The sequence below is a fragment of the Mobula hypostoma genome, chromosome 22, assembly GCF_963921235.1.
Source record: "Mobula hypostoma chromosome 22, sMobHyp1.1, whole genome shotgun sequence".
Classification (NCBI taxonomy): Eukaryota; Metazoa; Chordata; class Chondrichthyes; order Myliobatiformes; family Myliobatidae; genus Mobula; species Mobula hypostoma.
Window position 1 is genome coordinate 55,013,602 of NC_086118.1, and position 18,483 is coordinate 55,032,084.

An 18,483-nucleotide genomic window follows, 5' to 3' on the forward strand; every position below is an offset into this window, starting at 1 on the left:
AAGCCTGGTACACTCAGCAGCCATTCCTGCCCTTAGACATCCAAGTCTCTGAAATGGCCACAATGTGCTAGTTCTATGTATTGATCCCACGCTCTAAGTTCATCTGCCTTGTTTATGATGCTCTTTACATTAAAATAGACACATCTCAAACCATCAGGCTGAGTACATCTTTGCTCTATCATCTGCCTATCCTTCTTCACAAACTCCCTACAAGCTGTCTCTACTTGTGCGCCAATCGCCCATCCTCTGCCTTTTCAGTTTGGTTCCCAGCCCTCTGCAAATCTACTTTAAATCCTCCCCAGTAGCATCAGCAAACCTTCCTGCCAGCATATTGGTCCCCCTCAGATTTAAGTGCAACCTGTCCTTTTTCTACAGGTCACACCTGCCCCAGAAGATTTAAGGTCTGAAACATTAACTCTGTCTCTTTCCATGGATGCTGCTTGACCTGCTGAGCATTTCCAACATTTTCATTTTCAATATTATTATTAAAGAAACACTGCACCCAACCTGTACACAAGATGCCAAAAGCAATAAGGTAAATAGCTAGTTGGTCATTGTTTTGGTCATTGATTAAAGGATTCGTTGGCTAACAAACCTAGAAAACCATCCAGCTCTTGTTCAAATAAAGCTATGGGATCATCAACAACCATCATAAACGATAATGGAACTTGGGTTCATTGCTAGTCTAAAGGGAAGGATTCTAAAGATGTTCCATGTGCAGTGTGAATCCAGCATGACACAAGGCATTTGAATAGATTTAATGGTGGTCTTATCTTGTTAAACCAAAGGTTCCTTTGAGTGGTTTATTAAAACATTTGTACTGTTGTAGTGAAAAAGAAGATCAACTCGCACGGGTGACCGATTTGCAGAAGTTCCAAGCACAGAAGGCAGATGCAGCTCTAGAGGAATTCAAAAGACAAGTCGAGCTAAATTCTGAGAAGGTCTACTCTGAGATGAAACTGCAGGTGAGGTTTCTTCCATGGTTATAGTTGAGCTTCTGTGCCGGCCTATTTCCAACTTCTGTGAGTCTGCTCCATTAACCATCATTTTTTAAAATTCAATTGAGACAGAAATGCATATTAAATACTAGTTGTTTCAAATTATTACCAAGAGTTCAGTAAGTAGATACATCATGATATTTTCACACAGAGGGGTGGCAAACCTATTGGCCTTTGGAGATACAGTAGATAATACACAGAAATTCAAGAACCTCGAGATAATCATCTTTGATAAATGAATTTTTACTTCTCTTTAAGTAACCATCTTTTGGAATTATGCTTGATGTGCCTACAAGGAGTGCAGAGGAGCTTGATCAGATGTTGATTTGTAAGGAATTCAGACTCTGATAATCCGGCACCTTTGGGACTTCGGAGGTGCTGAATCAGCAGATTTTATTCTCCAGCAGATGCTACCCTGGTTAACAACAAAATATCCCACTACTTTGGGGCTTGTTTGCTGTTTTTTTTTGTTGTTTGTTGAGTTCTGTGTTAACATGCTGAGCAATTTGGGCATGCTATGATGCCGCCGGAGTGTGCGGCGATACTTGCAGGCTGCCCCCACTACATCCTTAGGTTGTGTTGTTTGTTAATGCAAAGAATATATTTCACTGCGTGTTTCGAAGTACGTGTGATAAATCTGAATCTGAAAGTGGATATTTAGGCCCTTGAGGCCCTGCACACGTAGGCACAATGTAAGTGGTGAAAGCACCTTACAAACTACTCATCTGCCTGCCCCAGCAACCGCTATCTGCCCCAGCAACCGCTATCTGCCCCAGCAACCGCTATCTGCCCCAGCAACCGCTATCTGCCCCAGCAACCACTATCTGCCCCAGCAACCGCTATCTGCCCTATCTGTGAAAGTGTCCGCTTTTCCTACTTTAATCTCATTAGTCACCTGAGAACTCACAAATCCAGGAGTTAGTTATTTTCAGCTTTGTATCTCTCTAAGAAGAAGATGTTGTTGCTGTAACCACAGTTTTGATAGCATCATTGATGAATTGTTTTACAAGAAAGGAAAGATAGGATCTCTGCTTCAGCTAGTCTTCAAACCTGGCATGAAAGTCAGTCTGATCTTGTGATTTGCTTGTATTCCTCCCACGTGTGATCTTCTGCTGACAATGTGTTTATCTCTGCTCTTAAAGAAGAAAGTGACTGAAATCTCTTGACACTGTGCCTCTTTGTACAAAAAGTGGTGGATACAGACCAGCCGATCGCAGGAAAAGCCCACCCCACTATTGAGCATATCTACAAGGAGCATATCCACATGAAAACAACATCCACCATCAAGGACCCCCACCATGCAGGTCATGTTCTCTTCTTGCTACTGTCATTAGGAAGGAGGTACAGGAGCCTTAGGTCCCACACTACCAGAGTCAGGAACAGTTATTACCCCTCAGCCATCAGACTTTTGAACCAGCATGGATAACATCACTCATGTCAACACTGAACTGATACCACAATCTATGGATTCACTTTCCAGGACTCTACAACTCATGTTTTCAGTATTATTTATTTATTTATTTATTTAGTTCGTTTTATCTTTGTGTTTGCAGTCTTTTACACAATGGTTGATTAGCAGTCTTTGTTTGTGATGCAGTTTTTAGTTTTTTTTCTTTGCTTTGTTGTGAATGCCTGCAGAAAAATTAAACTCGGGGTAGTATACAGGGACATACACATATTTGGATAATAAATTTACTTTGAATGTTGTAGAAATTTTAACTGTAACAGAGTGACGATGTTTAAGGCCAGATACAATCCTACTGTTAACATGGTATTCAACTTTGACAGTTTGAAAATGTCTCAAAATATCAGTGGAAAACTTTAGATCATGCACCACTTGTTCATCTTAAAGTTGTGGTCACTGCATCGTCTTAATGGAAAATGTTGAAAGGCTCCAATTGTTCCACAAGTCTATTTTTTTACCTTTATTGGCGGATATTCACCTCACAACACAGTAGGGAGAGACAGTGTTAGGTTTTTCATCAAGTTCCAGTTCATTGAACTTTCTGAATCATCAATATTTCTACGTTTTTTCCATTTTGAAAGAAAAAATTAACAATGTTTTAGATGAATTTTGCAGCATTTTGAGTTTTAAGTCCTTGCATACTTGAAGTTCACGATGGATGATGCAATCCATTGAATAATTCCGCAGATGTGTTTTAAGGGTGCAGTAGGACCTACAATTTAACCCATCACTGCACATGCTCCATCCACTGCAGCACCTAAAGCTTTATGCCATGATACAGTGACATATTTGGTTAAGTGGGATCTTGGTGTCAACAACATGGGTATTTTTTTGCTTCTAGCACTATTAAGTCAGTAATTTGTTTTTCACAGTTTTATCTATGAAAACATAGTGAGCAAACATTGGCAGTTGTGGTTTATCATCTCTGTCTGTAGATTTAGCAAGGCCAAAGCTGAATTATAGCAATTTCTTCAAATCGTTCTGCAGCTTGCAACATCATCACTGATCTGTGAGATATGCACAAAATTGGAATTTGCTGTATTAGTCACAGACATTTTTTGGGTGATTTGAGTTTAAATTGCAAACACTTCTGCAATATATTATCTCTAGCAGAATAAGAACATACAGCACAAGCAGTCATGGAATACTTGCACCTGGAAGTACACCATTCAGGCTCTAAGAAAGGGCAATCTAGCTAGGCCCCCATACTCTCCTAACACTCCCTACAAGTTCTTTCCTTCCACAAACTTATTCACTTCCCTTATGAACTCTACAATTAATTTTGTCTCCAATATTACCCAATAGTACCCTTCAGGTTTTAATTACTTATCATGTAAGGCAAATTTTCCTTGTGTCACTTTTCATTCTTTTGCAAGTTTCAATATTTTTCTCTATGCCCTGGGTTCTTGAACTCTCTAATAATAAGAAATGTTTATTTCTACCTGTACTCTTCTCAATTTTGAACGATCTCAGCTAATTCAGACCCAAAGTTAGAAGTAAGTTTATTATAAAGGTATGTATACCATATACAATCTTGAGATTCACCTTCTTGCAGGCAGCCACAAAACAAAGAAACTAATAGAGTCCATGAAAAACCACACACAACAAAGACCAACAAACATACAGTGTGCAAAAAGGAACAAATGGTGCAAATAATTTTAAAAAAGTAAAGAAGTTACTGCAGAGTCCCTGAAAGTGAGTGCCCAAAAGCTGCAGAGTCAGCTCAGGAGTCCAATGGAACAATTGCTCCCGAACCTGGCGGCGTGGGACCCAAGACTCCTGCATCTCCAACACTATGATAGTAGCAAGGAGAGAGGGAGACAGATCAAACGCAGACAGGTGGGACGAGCTCAGGTGGGGGAACTTGGCTGGCACCGAGAAGTGGGCAAAACACTGGTTCATTTTCCGTTCTCAGGCTTCGATGCTTTAATTGGTGCGGTGTATTAAGGCTGAACATCAGTTAGCTTTCAAATTCAGGTTCAGTTTATGGTCATTCAACCATATACATATTTACCGCCAAATGAAACAATGTTCCTCCGGACTAAGATTCACAACACAGTGCGTATAACTTACACATACAACACATAAAATAATATTACCACAAATAAATTAACACAGAATAAGATGCATTTATGACACAAGTTAAAAAGTAAATAGTATAATGCTACTGGTGTTTCAGAAGTAATGAGACCTGGGGGGTGGTGGTCAAAGAGCTTGTTGGACGGGTGACTGGGATCATTGAATTCTGCTCATGAGGTCAATGCTTTAACCTGGCTCATCGTTTTAATCGGCACGGGGTAGTGGAACTAAACACCGGTTTGGTTACTGTTCTCAGGCCTCAACACTTTAATCTGGCCTGAAGTCCACTCAGCACTGGCCAACTCGATGATGGATGGAGCTGCATTCTTGTGAATCAGGTTCACCAAATCTATAAATAGCTATAGATATTAACATAAAATAATATCATAAAATAGCTAGTTCATTTAGACGGTTCAAAGTTTCAAAGGTTCATTTGTTATCAAAGTATACAACTCTGAAATTCTTCTTCTCGGGTATCCACAAAACCAAGAAAGAACAGTAGGCATATCGATTCCCAAATCCTCCTCCTCCACATGAAACAAAACGAGGAAGATCAGGTGAAACACAGAACTAAGAAAAACCATAAGACTGAAAAAAAGTTAACAGTCCAAGTCCACATCCAAAACGCAAAAAACCTGGGCAACATTCCCTCTCTCTGTAGCAGAGCAATCTCACCAGCGATAAAAAGACAATTTACTCTCTTGGTAGCAGAGCAATCTCACCAGCAATAAAAAAGCTGTCTCACCTCTCTGTAGCAGAGCGATCTCACCAGTGATAAAAAGACAGTCTCCCCTCTCCATAGTCCTGCTTGGTGGTGCAATAATATCAGCGCTGGACTCCAGAGCAAAAGATCCCGAGTTCAAATCTAGGTCGGGTTGAGCGTTGAGCTGGCAACTCGGCCTCATAAAAACAAAGAATAGCTTGCTACGGAAACACCATCATGACAGTGCCCCGATAACTCACTGCCGATTTAAGGGCTATTCTTCTTCTTCTTCTTCCTCTCCATAGCTGAGCAATCTCACCAATGATAAAAAGACTGTCCCCTCTCTGGCAGTAGAGGTACATTTCTTAAAGGGAAATTCCAGGCTGTGGATCGCAATGATTGTAGTTCAGAAGTATATAAGACTGTAAGATAAAGAAGCAGAATTGGGCCATTTCTGCCATTGAGTCTGCTGTGCTATTTCATCATGCCTGATCCATTATTCCTATCAACCCCAATCTCCTGCCTCCCCATCCCCAACCTGTATCCCTTCATGCCCTTTCCAATCAAGAATCTATCAATCTCCACTGTAAATATACTTAAAGACTTGTCCTCCACAGCTGCTCATAACAACAAATTTCACAGATTCAGCACTCTCTGGCTAGAGAAATTACTCCTCATCTTTGTTCTGAAAGGGCACCCCTCCATCTTGAGGCTATGTCCTCTGGTCTTAGGCACTCCCACCATAAGAAACATCCTTTCCACATATATTCTATCAAAGCCTTTCACCATTTGATAGATTTCAATTAGGTCACCCATCATTCTCCTAAATTCCAGTGAATACAGGCCCCAGTGCCATCAAGTGCTCTTCATATGACAAGCCATTCAATCCTGGAATAATTTATGTGAACCTCCTTTGAACTCCCTCCAGTTTCAGTACATCCTTTTGAAGATAAGAGGCCCAAACCTGCTCACAATACTCAAGTGAGGCCTCATCAGTGTTTTATAAAGTTTCAACATTACATCCTTGCTTTTATATTCTAGTCCTCTTGAAGTGAATACTAACATCATATTTGCCTTTGTAACCAGACTCAACCTGCAAGTTAACCATTAGGGAATCCTGCCCTTTGCGCCTCAGTTTTTTGGTTTTTATTTCTCCATTTAGAAAATAGTCAACCCTTTCATTTCTTTGACCAAAGTGCATGACCATACACTTCCGTACACTGTATTCCATCTGACCATTCTCTTAATCTGCCCAAGTCCTTCTGTAGCCTCCCTATTTCCTCAGATCTACCTGTCCCCGTACCCATCTTCATATCGTCTGCAAACTTCAATTCCGTCATCCAAATCATTAACATATAATGTAAGAAGGATCAGTCCTAATACAGACCCCCGTGGAATACCACTAGTCACTGGCAGCCAACCAGAAAAGGCTCCCTTTATTCCCACTCTCTGTCTCCTGCCAATCAGCCATTGTTTTCTCTATGCTCGAATCTTTCCTGAAATACCATGGGTTTATAGCCTGTTAAACAGCCTCTTGTGTGGCACCTTGTCAAAGGCCTTCTGAAAATCCAAGTACACAACATCAACTGATTCTCCTTTGTCTATCCTGCTTGTTATTTCTTCAAAGAATTCTAACAGGTTTGTCAGGCAAGATTTTCCCTTGACGAAACCATGCTGACTATGGTCTATTTTATCACGTGCCTCCAAGTACCCATAACCACCATAGTGCAAGTGTCTTTCACAGTGAAGACTGATGCAAAATACATATCAGTTCAGCTGCCATTTCCTTGTCCCTCATTACTACCTCCCCAGCATTGTTTTCCAGCAGTCCGATATCCACTCTTCACTCTCTTTTACACTTTATGTATCCTCTTTTATATTATTGGTTAGCTCACTTTCATATTCCACCTTTGCCTTCTTACTGACTTCTTTAGTTGCCTTCTGTTGGTATTTAAAATCTTCACAATCCCCTAACTTCCCACTAATTTTTGCTGTATTATATGCCCTCTCCTTGGCTTTTATGTTGGCTTTGACTTGCTTTCTTAGCCATGGTTGTGTCAACTTGCCTTTAGAATGCTTCTTCCTCCTTGTGATGTATATATCCTGTGCCATTGCTGATCTGCCGTCATCCTTGCTGGTGTTCTTTTCCAATCAATTCTGGCCAACTCCCCTCTTATGCCTCTGTAATTTCCTTTACTCCACTATAATACTGATACATTTGACATTAGCTTCTCCTTCTTAAATTTCAGGGTGAATTCAATCATATTAATATCACATGCCCCTAGGGGCTCTTTTACCTTAAACTCTCTCATCAATTCCGGTTCATTGCATGACACCCAATCCAGAATAGCTGATCCCCCAATCAGCTGCTCTTAAAAAGTCACTTCGTAGGCATTCTAGAAATTTCCCCTCTTGGAATCCTGTACCAATCTGATTATCCCAATCTACCTGCATATTGAAATCCTGCATGACTCTTGTAATATTGCTCTTTCTGTCTCCCAATGTAACTTTGAGGGTCTGTATATATCTCCCGTCAGGGTCTTTTTGTACCCTTGCAGTTCCTTAGCTCTATCCATAATGATTCAACACCTTCCAGCCCTATGTCACCTCTTTCTAATGATTTAAATTTCTTTTTTTTTTTACCAACAGAGTCACGCCTCACCATTCTGTCTTCCTGCCATCCTTTCAATGCAATGTGTATCCTTGGACATTAAGCGTTACTCCACTATTTAAGAAGGGTGGGAAGCAGCAGAAAGGAAACTATGGACCTATTAGCCTGACATAACTGGTTGGGAAGTTGATGGAATCGATTGTTAGGGATGAGATTACGGAGCACCTGGAGGCACATAACAAGATAGGCCATAGCCAGCATGGTTTCCTGAAAGAAAAGTCCTGCCTGACTAACCTACTGCAATTTTTTGAGGAAATTACAAGCAGGATAGACAAAGGAGATGCAGTAGACATGGTGTACTTGGATTTTCAGAAGGCCTTTGAAAAGGTGCCGCATATGAGGCTGCTTAGTAAGATAGAAGCCCATGGAATTACAGGGGAGTTACTAGCATGGGTGGGGCACTGGCTGATCAGCAGAAAACAGAGAGTGGAAATAAAGTGATCCTATTCTGGCTGGCTGCCAGTTACCAGTGGAGTTCCACAGGGTCATTGTTGGGACCACTGCTTTTTACGATGTATGTCAATAATTTGGACTATGGGATTAATGAATTTGTGGCTAAGTTTGCCAATGATTCAAAGATAGGTGGAGGAGTGGGAAGTGTTGAGGAAACAGAGCCTGCAGAGAGACTTAAGATAGTTTAGGAGAATGGGCAAAGAAATGGCAAATGAAATACAATGTTGGAAAGTGTATGGTCATGCACTTTGGTGGAAGAAGTAAATGGGCAGACTATTATTTAGATGGGGAGAGAATTCAAAATGCAGAGTTGCAAAGGGACTTGGGAGTCCTTGTGCAGGATACCCTAAAGATTAACCTCCAGATTGAGTCAGTGGTGAAGAAAGCGAATGCAATGTTGGCATTCATTTCTAGAGGTATAGAATGTGATGTGATGTTGAGGCTGTATAAGGCACTCATGAGACCACACTAATTTCAGGCATTTCAGGTAGTCAGAGTGAAGATTAAGATCTGAGTGGTGCTGAAGTGACTGGGTATTGTGGTGAAAGTAATGGGATTTGTGAGGGGGTATTGAGATGATTTGCTTGGGGAACTGGTGTGGAGATGCAGAACTGAAAGAGGATGGTAGGAGAAGAGGGAAAGAAAGAATTACACTTTCAGGCTTGAGATGCAAATAATTGGGAGGATCGAATGATCAGAGTAAGTTTTGTGAATTCCTGAGAATATTGATCTCAAGGAGAGGTAGTTGGTTAGCTGGAAGCAAGTTATAAAGGTGAAAGGTTAAATGAGACATCTACCTGGTGGAAGGAAGATATTCAACAGTAACTCAGGGAAGGTCAGTCTGTATAATTATTGCCAAAGCAGATTCTCTTCCAGTTTGGGCTTGTTTCAATGCTGAAGCTATCAGTGTTACCAAATCTTAAATAAATACACTGTAGAATTGTATTCAAATGATATGAATTGAACATTCCGTGCTGTTTGATGCCACCATGCATACCCAGTATCTTCTGTACACGTGCACTTTCTATACCAGCAGCAATATTAGCCAGTAATCTCTGCCTCTATCACAGCTGTACATACATCTATTGATGCTTCTGGACACATCTTCAGTAATGTTCCTGGAATCATCGGGTGTTTCGGGTCTTTCAACATCATACAACCTCCTCCAGGTGACCCAGCCAGGGCTGATCAGACCCCAGCTTGTGTCCAGATGGCTAGCTACTTATGACTCCATGGCTCCCCTCTTTTGAGCCACAGCCATCTTGAGGCCCTCTCTGCCGCATCGGTGGTACTGCGGATGGCTCTCCTCTTCCTCTCTCCCTCAATGCCCAAAATGCTGAAGGCTCTAACTAAGGAACAGGCTACGAATCCCCCACAACCAACCTCCACTGGGAGACACCTCGCTCTCCATCCAGCCGATTGACAGTTGCTGACCAGTCCTGCGTACTTGGAGAGCTTCCTTTCAAAGGCCTCTTCCAAGCTATCTTCCTATGGGACTGTCAGAGAAATAATCTTGCTAGAAGTAGTTTGTCCAGTCTTCCTGCAGAATGGTGGTAGCAAAATCTTTGCTGAAGTTTCTTCAGTTGGAAAACTGGGTCAAAATCGTGTTCTGTCTAGCTATAAGATATAAGTGGTCCATGCTTCTTCCTCTAGACTTGTCCACTGATCAATCCTGCGGTGACCTCTGGCTAAAATCAGCATTCAGTTCCCTGCATCAAAATAAAATATTCACTTTATTTGAACTTTGTTAAATATAAAAGCACACCACTCTATTTGTGAGATGGTTTGTCAGCTGCAAACTGATGATTTATTGTGCCCTCCTGACTCAATCCATTAGTTTGATATATATTTAAAATAGACCAATCAAATAACTTATATGACTTAATTAAATTATGACATATAATTTTGTTTTTTTATAATTTTTATTTAGATATACAGCTTAGTAACAGGCCCTTCCAGCCCACGAACCCATTTCATCCAATTACACCCATGTGACCAATTAGCCTACAAAACCTGAATGCCTTTGGAATGTGGAAGGAACCCTGAGCACCCGGAGGAAACATACATGGTCATGGGGAGAATGTACAAACTCTTTACGGACAGCAGTGGGAATTGAATCCAGGTCGCTAGCACTGTAATATACTGTAGTTACACTAACTGATACACTACTGTCCAGATTAAATGAGATTGTTTAATATATAATTATAATCTCTGAATTTAGCAAGTTAAACTTACTAACACTCACAACATGCTGGAGGAACTCAGCAGGCCGGGCAGCATCCGTGGAAAAGATCGGTCGACGTTTCAGGCCGGAACCCTTCGTCCTGACGAATGGTTCCAGCCCGAAACGTTGACCCATCTTTTCCACAGATGCTGCCCGGCCTGCTGAGTTCCTCCAGCGTGTTGTGGGTGTTGCTTTGACCCCAGCATCTGCAGATTATTTTGTGTAAACTTATTAAAGTCAATTACTGAGTCAGATTGGATATTTTTTCCCCAAAATTACTGTTCTCGCAGCTCATTTTGGTTTTACAAGCTGAAATGTCAGGAATGGTTTTGTCTGTTGACCCAGTATTGGGATTAAACTGACACTGGTTCTTTAATTTCCTCCCTTCTGCACAACTCTGACTGCTGGCCTGCACCAAACACCTCCCAACTGCTAAGGTCAATGATGAACTGGAATAGAGAGTTCATCTTCACCCCTTCCATCCGTGACACTTTTTTTTCTTCTTAGTGTTAGCACCAGAGTATATGATCCATTACTGCTGGCAATAAGAACAGAATAAAATGAACTATTTTCCATGTACCTCTCCGCGCTAAGCACATAAAAAGGTGTTCCTGTGAGATAAGCTTTCCAAGTCTCCTGAGGGAGAAAACTGGCTGGCATAAGCCCTGAAGCTGTTAATAAAAACGAAGTTTGTACTTGGGGATAGAGTATCAGAGGTCCACATGGCTTTAATCCACTTGTCTTCCTCCTGCAGTGTTATTTTAAGCATGCATTCGTGCCCAGTCGGTGTATATTGAGCTTGAACAAACAGTAAACATGTGTTTAATTAATATGAAGCAGAACATTGCTGTATTGCCAGCAAAATCTTCAGCTTTGAAACTCAAACATCCCTTCTGTCATAACCATGGCAACAACACATTTTATTCTCTGTGCTCCATGCTTAAGCTGGCTGCTTTTAGGAATTCCTCTCTGTGTTTTTGGCAATGGTATATGTTATTATTAATCCAAATATTTTAACCATGGTGATGCAATGTATTTTGGAAATTCCATTTTCACCCATACTTGACCGGAAGCAGATGGATTTGTAAAAAATGACACATTATTTTCTGTGGAAACAAATTGGTCAAGCTATTATAGAGATTGGTGGATATTCTCAATGGGAAAAGATTTGAATATCGGTTGGATTTAATTAACTTATCTTCCTTTCCTCAAATGCTGATAGGTTTGCCACACATTTCATTAACAACAATAAAACGTTGATGCATCTAGTCCAGGAGATCATGGAAAATGCAAAGGAGCTGAGCACTAGGCTAAACTGGTTGGCTGAGGAAATTTTGTTCATTGTGGTGGAGCTGGGAGCTGAAAGGTGCAAATAAGAATGTCTGAAAAATCCCATGATTAAAATTTTGAACTTGAACTTCATATTCGTTAAGTACATGGTTACTGTTGGCTCACCTTTAGTTCAACAGCAACTACTGAGAGTTTAATGGGCCTATGTCATCGGCTATTAGAGCCTCCAAGAAATGCAACTGTCATCATTTTAACTGAAGTATGGTAGTGGAAGCCTGAGGTAGTTTTATTGGATGAAGTGAGTTTGGAGAGTGAAGGGAGAGTTACAGGTTTGGGATTTTCAGTAGAGATGAGTTAAACTTAGGGTTTACTTGAAGAGGGAGATTGGGGATTGCAGCAGAGGCAGCTAAATGGATTATCTTAATTCATTGCAAAGAAGTCAAAAGTTCAAAGTAAGTTGATTATCAAAGTACCTGTATGTCACCATATACAACCCTGAGATTCATTTTCTTGAGGATGTACTCAATAAATCTATAGAATAATAACCATGACAAAATCAATGAAAAAACACACCTACTTGGGCATTCAATAAGTGTGAATAAATAAGAAAGAAATAATAATAAAAAATAAATAACCAATAAGTATGGAGAACGTGAGATGAAGAGTCCTTGAAAGAGAATCCTTTAGTTGTGGGAACAGTTTAGTGATGGGGCAAGTGAAATTGAGTGATGTTACCCCCCTTGTTTCAAGAGCCTGATGATTGAGGGGTTGTAACTGTTCCTGAACCTGGCAGTGTGAGTCCTGAGCTCCTGTACCTTCTTCCTGATGGCAGCAGTGAGAAGAGAGCATGTCCTTGGTGATGGGGGTCCCTGATGATGGATCCTGCTCCCCTGCAACAGCATTTCATGCAGATGTGCTCAGTGATGGGGAGGGCTTTACCTGGGATGGACTGGGCCGTATACACTACTTTTTGTGAGATTTTCTATTCAAGGGCATTGGTTCAAATCCATTAACTCTTTAAATTTTCTGTTAGAGATGAGCAGGTAAGGAGAGGATTGAAAGTGCAGAAAAGGAACCTAACAATGAAAGTCCTTTTCCCAGAGTGGAAATGTCAAATGCTACGGGCATACATATGTTTAAGGTGAAAGGGGGAAAGTTCTGACAGCGATGCAGGTGGATGCTTCCCTGGTATCTTGGATTCTTGATTACCTGACTGGCAGACCACAGTACATGTGCTTGCAACACTGTGTGTCCAACAGAGTGATCAGCAGCACCGGGGCTCCACAGGGGACTGTCTTGTCTCCCTTTCTCTTCACCATTTACACCTCGGACTTCAAATACTGCACAGAGTCTTGTCATCTTCAGAAGTTTTCTGATGACTCTGCCATAGTTGGATGCATCAGCAAGGGAGATGAGGCTGAGTACAGGGCTACGGTAGGAAACTTTGTCACATGGTGTGAGCAGAATTATCTGCAGCTTAATGTGAAAAAGACTAAGGAGCTGGTGGTAGACCTGAGGAGAGCTAAGGTACCAGTGACCCCTGTTTTCATCCAGGGGGTCAGTGTGGACATGGTGGAGGATTACAAATACCTAGGGATACGAATTGACAGTAAACTGGACTGGTCAAAGAACACTGAGGCTGTCTACAAGAAGGGTCAGAACCGTCTCTATTTCCTGAGCAGACTGAGGTCCTTTAACATCTGCCAGACGATGCTGAGGATATTCTACGAGTCAGTGGTGGCCAGTGCTATCATGTTTGCTGTTGTGTGCTGGGGCAGCAGGCTGGGGGTAGCAGACACCAACAGAATCAACAAACTCACTCGTAAGGCCAGTGATGTTGTGGGGATGGAACTGGACACTCTGACGGTGGTGTCTGAAAAGAGGATGCTGTCCAAGTTGCATGCCATCTTGGACAATGTCTCCCATCCACTACATAATGTACTGGTTGGGCACAGGAGTACATTCAGCCAGAGACTCATTCCACCAAGATGCAACACAGAGCGTCATAGGAAGTCATTCCTGCCTGTGGCCATCAAACTTTACAACTCCTCCCTTGGAGGGTCAGACACCCTGAGCCAATAGGCTGGTCCTGGACTTATTTCCTGGCATAATTTACATATTACTATTCAACTATTTATGGGTTTATTACTATTTAATTATTTATGGTGCAACTGTAATGAAAACCAATTTCCCCCGTGGTCAATAAAGTATGACTATGACTATGTTACGAGGCAAGCTTTATTTTACAGAGTGGTACGTGCCTAAAACAGGCTGCCGGGGGAGTGGTGGAAGCAGATACAATAGCAACGTTCAAGAGGTGTTTAGACAGACAGGTGAACAGGCAGGGAATGGAGGGATACAGAATCAGTGCAAGTAGATGGGAATAGTTTAAATTGGATCGTGCTTGGCACAGATATTGTCAACCAAAGGCCTGTTCCTGTGCTGTACTGTGAACAGCTATATCAGTTGTTTGCCAAGTGCAACTGAGTTGAAGTCTGCTTCCCTCGAAATGAAAATTGGCGTCATGTCAGCAGGAATTCCTAGGATGAAGGACTGGTTACTAGTGTATCAAAAGCAGAACTAAGTTCATGAACATGCTAAAAATGATGCAATTATCATGACCATACAAATACAGGAGATTCTTCAGAAGCTGGAAATCTTGAGTAACACACAAAAAGCTGGAGGAACTCAGCAGGTCAGGTAGCATCTACACAGGGAATAAACAGTACTGACATTTTGGACCAAGACCCTTCATCAGGTCTGGAAAGGAAGGGAACATAAGCCAGAATAAGAATGTGTGTGTCGGTGGGGGGGGTAGTGAGGAGTACAAGCTGGTAGGTCAGAGGGAAGGTAGGTGGGTAAGGGAGGGGGTGATGAAGTGAGAAGTTGGGAGTTGATAAGTAGAAGGGAGCTGAAGAAGAAGGAGTCAAATAAGAGAGGATAATGGACCATGGAAGAAAGCAAAGGAAGAGGGGAACCAGAGCAACACACACAAAATGCTAGAGGGTCTCAGCCCGAAACGTCAGCTGTACTCTCTTCCACAGATGCTGCCTAGCCTGCTGAGTTCCTCCAGCATTTTGTGCATGTTGCTTGGATTTCCGGCATCTGCAGATTTTCTGCAGTTTGTGAGTGGAACCAGTGCAATGAGATGTGCAGGTGAGGGGAAGAGAAGGGGTGAGAGTCAGAGTGCTGAGGGCAAGAAGCTAGAAACTTGCAGTTGTACCTGAATGAACATTTCAGGTGGGTGTGAACATCTTATCCTGAGTTTTTTGATTTTGGTTAGCTGGACCTGTCCAGTGATGACTGTGAAAAGGCAGCTGATGACAAGGGAAAGACCTTATTACTGCATAGAAAGACACTGACACTGACAATAGAGTCTAGAGGGGCTGTCGTGAGCTAGCTACCCATGGTGGCAGACTTCAACGCTGTTTCAGATATTGGAGACACCCATTAATGGCTTTGAAAAGGCAACAAAGAAGGTACCCCTAGAATCTGCATGATGGCTGAATGACTGATAACACGGCTACAGACCTGGGAACATAATCTACCATGAATAAAGAGAGCACTGCACAAGAGACAACCAAAACACCAGCAGCAGTGGTAGGACACAAGTGTTAGGTGTGCATCTGTGGGTGGGAGAAAATAACATCTGAAAAGAGGTTGAAGATCCATCAAGGGAGGAAAGGGTGTTTGAGGGAGCAGGGAAAGGGACTTGCATTGACCAGTACTTCTTGCAAAGTCGATCAACTAAGTTGAGTGAAGTGCAGAGACCGGCTGCAAGAAAGAAAAATCAAAATGCACAGACCACTTGTGAAGTGACTCAAAACTGCTGATAAGAGTGGAAAACCATCAATGATGGCCTGATGAAAATTATGAAGCAATTAAAAGGAACAACAGAAAAGAAGTTGGATGCAATGGGAAACATCGTCTACTTCTGCAGGGAAGAAAGATTTGGAGTCAGCTCAAGGAAGAGTGGAAAGACAGCGTCACCACCAATGATGTCCAGGACGTAGCATGAGATTGAGTGACTGGTTCGAGAAAGGAGACAGCTAGAGAAACAGTGGAAGAAACCTCCAGGTAGTGAGAGGGATGGCCTCCACTAACTTCAAGCAGACATCAAGAGCCAGCTGACAAAGTTGTGAAGAGCTGAGAATTTAAGGAAGCTGCACAGAAAAAAAGAACAAACAAGAACACAGTTCCACAAAGACCCTTTTAAGTTCATTAAAGATCTCTTCACACCAGAAAAAAATAGAACTTTGAAGACATCAAAGCAGGAACTGGAAGAATACCTGGAAAAGATTCACACCAACTTGAAAAGGCAGGAACATATGATCATTCCATCCGACATCCCACCAATACAGACCCCCCCCTCACCTATCCCCTGGATGCTGACCCTCCAATATGGAGAGAAGTGGAGAAGGCAGTCCACCGGGCAACAGCAGCATCTGCTCCTAGCCCTAATGGAGTACCATATTGGCTTTATAAGAACGCAGTGGACGTCTTGTGGGTTCTCCGGAGACACATGAGGGTAGTGTGGCAGAGGTGAATAATACCCAAAGTGTGGCAAAGGGCTGATAGAAAACAACAGTCAGTTTCAACCAATCTGCCTTTTGAACATTGAGAGGAAAATCTTCTTCACTGTAATAGCACAGAGGCTACCTGGAGAGAAACAAGCACGTTGATTCATCTCTACAGATAACAGGAATTCCAGTGTTCCCCAGGTGTTTGGAACTTACAAGCATGATATGGCACCAGATCCAACTAGCTAGGAAGGACAAAAGAAATCTCTTATGTGATCTTTCTGGACTTCACCAATGCGTTCAGTTCAATTTCCCATGTACTCCTCTGGGAAGCATTTGACTTCTTCCAGATATCAGAGCCCATCATAACATTGGTGGCATTGTACATTGAAGACCTGCAATTGTGCTTCAAAACTGCAGATTTTACCACAACATGGCAGAGACTGGAAGTACGCAATATGGCAAGTTGCACTATATCCACCCTGGCCTTCACAATGGACATGGAGGTCAGTATCAGGGCTTCAAGATGCGTGGTAGGTGGTGAAAGAATAAGTGCTGGGCCTTGTCTTCCCCCTATTAAGGTGTACATGGACGAAGTAGCAACACTGACCACTAATGCAGCATGCACCAAACGAAAACATCAAGTGGGCTAGAATGAAAATCAAATCCAGCAAGTCACAAAGCATCTCCATAGTCAAGGGAATGCTGAAAGGCATGAAGTTCTTCATTAGTGATGACCCAATTCCAACAGTGTCTGAACAGCCTGTCAAAAGCCTGGGTAGAGCTTAAGGTTAAGGAACCCTTAGGAAACAGTGATCACAGTATGATCGAGTTCACTTTGAAATTTGAGAAGGAGAAACTAAATTCCAATGTGTCAGTATTTCAGTGGAATAAAGGAAATTGCAATGGCATGAGAGGGAAACTGGCCAAGGTTGACTGGAAAGGGACACAAGCAGGAAAGACAGCAGAGCAGCAATGGGTGGAGTTTCTGTGAAAAATGAGGGAAGTGCAAGACAGATATATTCCAAATAAGAAGAAATTTTCAAATGGAAGAAGGACACTACCGTGGCTGACAAGTGAAGTCAGAGCCAAAGTAAAAGCAAAAGAGAGGGCATACAAGGAAGCCAGAGCTAGTGGGAAGATAGAGTATTGGGGAGCTTTTAAAAACTTGCAGAAGGAAACTAAGAAGGTCATTTGGAAGGAAAAGATGAATTGTGAGAGGAAGCTGGCGGCTAATATCAAAGAAGATACTAAAAGCTTTTTTAGATTAGATTAGATTCAACTTTATTGACATTGTGCTGAGTACAGATACAAAGCCAATGAAATGCAGATAGCATCTAACCAGAAATGCAAAGAATAGTGTTACTTACAAATTAACTGCTCATAAAAAGTAAGTGCTACAGCACACAAATATAAAAATACTGAGACGGTACAATGTAGGTGCAATACTGTTTAGCGCTGTGATGTGAGGTTCAGCAGGGTCACAGCCTCAGGGAAGAAGCTCTTCCTGTGCCTGCTGGTGGGGGAGCAGAGGCTTCTGTAGCACCTACTGGATGGGAGGAGAATAAAAAGTCCATGGTTAGGGTGAGATGCATCCTTAATAATGCTTTTTGCCTTGCCCGGGCAGCATTTATGGTAGATGTTCTCAGTGGTGGGCAATTGGGTGCCGATAATCCACTGGGCAGTTTTCACCACACACTGGAGTGCTTTGCGGTCCGATACGGGACAATTGCCATACCTCACTGAGATGCAGTTGGTGAGTATGCTCTCAATGGTACAGTGGTAAAAGTCCGTCAGTATCCTGGGACAGAGGTGAGCTTTCTTGACGCTCTGCAGGAAATAAAGACGCTGTTGTGCCTTTTTGATCAGGTTGGAGGAATTCAGGGACAAGGTGAGATCCTCGGAAATGTGGACACCAAGGAATTTGAAGCTTGATACATGCTCCACAACAGCTCAGTTGATGTAGATAGGGATGTGAGTGTGGCTCCTAGCATGCCTGAAGTCCACAATGATCTCCTTGGTCTTCTGGGTGTTAAGGGCCAGATTGTTGTCAACACACCACGTGGCCAGGTGTTGGACC

General features: G+C 42.2%; 1 protein-coding gene across 4 annotated transcripts in view; it reads left to right on the forward strand.

The window, feature by feature from the left end:
* Positions 1–18,483, forward strand: part of cep112 (centrosomal protein 112) — a 553,075-nt gene that overhangs the window by 299,283 nt on the left and 235,309 nt on the right. For all 4 annotated transcript variants that reach the window (XM_063030627.1, XM_063030631.1, XM_063030630.1 and 1 more), the window contains exon 18: positions 830–965. In XM_063030627.1, the coding sequence (XP_062886697.1) occupies positions 830–965 (136 nt within the window). The remainder of the gene's footprint in view (positions 1–829; positions 966–18,483) is intronic.